At 63.6% G+C, this 3,701-nt stretch overlaps 1 protein-coding gene across 1 annotated transcript; it reads left to right on the top strand.

The window, feature by feature from the left end:
* Positions 1-3,254, top strand: EPOP (elongin BC and polycomb repressive complex 2 associated protein). Its single transcript, XM_014342045.4, has one exon. It carries the CDS (start codon positions 464-466, stop codon positions 1,601-1,603), a length of 1,140 nt encoding a protein of 379 aa, XP_014197531.2. The 5' UTR covers positions 1-463; the 3' UTR covers positions 1,604-3,254.
* The last annotated feature ends 447 nt before the right edge of the window (positions 3,255-3,701 follow it).

Consider the following 3,701-nt stretch of genomic DNA (forward strand, 5'->3'; position numbering starts at 1 on the left):
CAGTTCTCTATAACGCGGTCTCCGGGAGCCAGCGGGGAAGAAAGAAACCGAGCGGGCGGAAGGCGCCCTCCCCGCCGCCTGGGCCCGGGCACCGGGTGCCGGGCCCGGGGTCCTTCCCGCCTCCCGCGGCCGCCGGCCGCTTTGTTTCCCCTGCCTCTGCGCTTCGGGCGACTCGAGAGGGTCTCCCGCCGGGGCTGCGAAGGGGACGCGGCGGCAGAAGGGCGACCGACCCCGCCGGGACTCACAGGGACCCAGGAGTCCGGCCGCCGGGAGGGCCGCGTGAGGAGAGCGAAGAGGGAGCCCGAGCTCTGCGGCCCCGGGTGGCGGGCCGGGGGCGCCCGTGAGCAGAGACCTCCCCGTCGACGGGGGGCGATGTTCCCCTCGCCCGTGGGCTCTTCGGGCAGCCAGGGCATCCCGCCGCTGGGACCTGGACCCGCTCAGTGGGCACCCCTCAGGCTGCTCCATGGAGACCCTGTGCCCCGCGCCCCGCCTGGCAGTGCCGGCGTCCCCGCGAGGGTCGCCCTGCTCCCCCACGCCCCGGAAGCCGTGTCGGGGGACCCAGGAATTCTCTCCGCTGTGCCTGCGTGCCCTCGCCTTCTGCGCCCTTGCCAAGCCCCGAGCGTCCTCTCTGGGCCCGGGGCCTGGGGAGCTGGCGGCGCGGTCCCCAGTGCTGCGGGGCCCTCAGGCCCCCCTGCGCCCTGGCGGCTGGGCCCCGGATGGCCTGAAGCACCTCTGGGCACCGACCGGGCGGCCCGGCGTTCCTAACACCGCGGCCGGCGAGGATGCGGACGTCGCAGCGTGCCCCCGCCGCGGAGAGGAGGAAGAGGGCGGAGGCGGTTTCCCGCACTTCGGCGTTCGCTCCTGTGCACCTCCGGGCCGCTGCCCTGCGTCCCCGCACCCTCGGGAATCTACGACCGGCTTCGCCTCGGCCCCGCCTCGCCCGGCCCCGGGTCTCGAGCCTCAGCGTGGCCCAGCCGCCAGCCCGCCTCAGGAACCCAGTTCCCGGCCTCCGTCGCCACCTGCGGGCCTCTCCACCGAGCCCGCGGGTCCCGGGACGGCGCCGCGGCCGTTCCTGCCCGGCCAGCCTGCCGAAGTCGATGGAAACCCCCCGCCAGCCGCCCCCGAGGCTCCAGCGGCCAGCCCCTCGACGGCCAGCCCGGCTCCGGCCGCACCCGGAGATCTCCGCCAGGAACATTTCGATCGTCTGATCCGCCGGTCGAAACTTTGGTGTTACGCGAAGGGCTTCGCTTTGGACACTCCGAGTTTGCGCCGGGGGCCAGAGCGGCCGCCTGCGAAAGGGCCGGCTCGGGGAGCCGCCAAGAAACGCCGGCTGCCGGCGCCCCCTCCGCGCACCGCGCAGCCCCGCCGCCCTGCACCGACGCTCCCCACCACGAGCACCTTCAGCCTCCTCAACTGCTTCCCCTGCCCCCCGGCCCTGGTGGTGGGGGAAGACGGAGACCTAAAGCCGGCATCCTCGCTTCGCCTCCAGGGAGACTCTAAGCCCCCGCCCGCCCACCCGCTGTGGAGGTGGCAGATGGGGGGTCCCGCTGTCCCCGAGCCCCCTGGCCTCAAATTCTGGGGGATCAACATGGATGAAAGCTGACCGTGGGACTTCTGCCAAAGGGGAAAAGTTGGGACCATGGCCAAACCGCGGGCTTGAGGAGGGAGCCCCGTTTCTCACATTTGTCCCCTTCCTTTACATTTTAGGAGCTGTGGGCAGAGGGACCTAAATAACAGTGATCTTCATTCAAGCACCTAAGTTTTCGGGGTGACGGTCCCTCCCCCTCATCCTTTGCAGAGGAACCCAGGGCTGGAGTCGGGAGAAGGCTGATGACATAGATTCCAGTCCCTGCCCCCTTCCATCTCGGACCGTTGGAGGCAGGGCCTGCACCCCAGTGGGAGCAAAGGAGGCCACCGCTCAAAGACACCCCCCCACCCAAAAAAAAAGGGGAGAGGAGAGAGACCTCGGTGATGGACAAACCGGTTGTTACTGTGTCTGTGGGCGAGCCTGGGGTGCGGGGCTGTGGTGGGGGTGGGGAGATGATTGGCAGCTCCCTGGGGGCATCCCCCACCCCCACTGTCCAGGCCTTTAACCCTTTGCTCCCCTCAGGCCTTCCCTAACGCTCCAAGCCCCGCTGGAGCCTTTAATGGGTGAGGGAACTTGGGTAAGAGGAAGATCACCCCCTTCCTGTCCCCTTTCTAGGCCCCCTCAAGTGCAGGTGACCCTTAATTGGTGAGATCTTCAGCCTCAGCCGCCGACCTTTCCCTTTTGTCCAGTTTTGGAGTTCCCGTTTTTTCCTTGTTTGCTTTCCGAGTGTAAGGTCTGGCCGGTGAGAAAGATTTCCCCCAACCTTGATTAATCAGCCCCCTCCCCCAACTTACTTCCCTTAGGACGGGTAGGGCTGAGGGACCTCCTCTCCTGGAAAGTGCTTACTTTGCCTGGGGAAGGGGCTAGACACTGTCCCAGGGAAAGTAATAGAAGGTGGAAGAAATCAATAAAATCAGACCAAACAAGTCGCCTTTCGAGGGCCTCCACCGATTTATGGATGAGAGGGGGTGGAGGTGGAAGGCAGGCCCAAGTCCATTCTTTGGACACCCAAACTCAGCCCCCTTAAAGAGTGGAAACAAAACAAGCTGCACTTTGCAGAGGTGGTAAATGAAAGGACTCTTGGCCTAACTTCAAGAGTCCCCTGGGGTTTGAAGGGGCAAAGTTTGAGTCTGGATGGAACCTGGGCTGAGGTACCTTAAGCTTCCCCCCGCAACACCCCAGCCTCAGGGATTGCGGGAGTTGTCAGAGATCTGATGGATCCGAAGGGGGCAGGGCCAGGGAATTAGGTTTGGGGTCAGAGGTTCTGTTTTCCAGGGGAGGGGTGAGATAGGCCTGGATCATGCCCTCTGCCATGCCCTCTAGCTAGGAGGATCTTGAGTCAGAGAGGATTGGAAGTGCTTTCTCCACCCAGGTGAGGTCAGGGGAGCTTAGGTCTTAGGGAGATGGCAAGTTGAGGTGTGAAGGGAAGCTGGGGCTTTTGGAGCTGCCGAACAACTGAGGGACCCAGTGCGCCTTCCACCCCGCACTAGTGAATAGCGCCCCCTCTTCCCCCGAAAACGAGGTGCGAGAGGAATAATTCCCACGCTGGGGAAGGACTTGTCTCCTTTTCTGTGAAAATGCTTTGTAAAAAGTTGTTATTGTTTGCATAGAGCAGATTCTTGAGAAAAACTGTTTTGGACCATAAAAGTTTTGTTTGTTTTAAAAACTGTCTCCTTTCATTTTTCTTTCCTTGGGGGTGAGGGTGGGGGTGGGGTGGGTGGGCGTGGGGTGGGCACTTCTCTCTTTTTCCTTAACATCTGGCCTCTGTGAACCCTGCTGACCTCCCCTCCCCCTCCAGCTGTGTTGTGGGAGGAGGAGGAAGAAGGGGTGGGGGAGTGCCTTCCACCCTGTGCTTCGGGAGTCTCCATCTTATTTTGTCCCCCAAGAATGGAGAACGGGAGGAAGAAGACACGAGGGGTGGGGAGAGAATCCCTGTGAAGAGGGGGGCTGTCAGGAGAAGTCTGGAAAGGCAGACTCCCTGATTTTCAAAGGCCCCTTGGTTTTAGTAACGCGCTCCGGGTCAGCGTCTGCCCCACCCGCCTGCCTGGAGCCGGGCACGGGATGATGGCGTGAGCTCTGGGTGAAGGAGGAAGGGCTGGTGGGCATGAAATAC

This window comes from Pan paniscus, chromosome 19, assembly GCF_029289425.2.
Source record: "Pan paniscus chromosome 19, NHGRI_mPanPan1-v2.0_pri, whole genome shotgun sequence".
Taxonomy (NCBI): domain Eukaryota; kingdom Metazoa; phylum Chordata; class Mammalia; order Primates; family Hominidae; genus Pan; species Pan paniscus.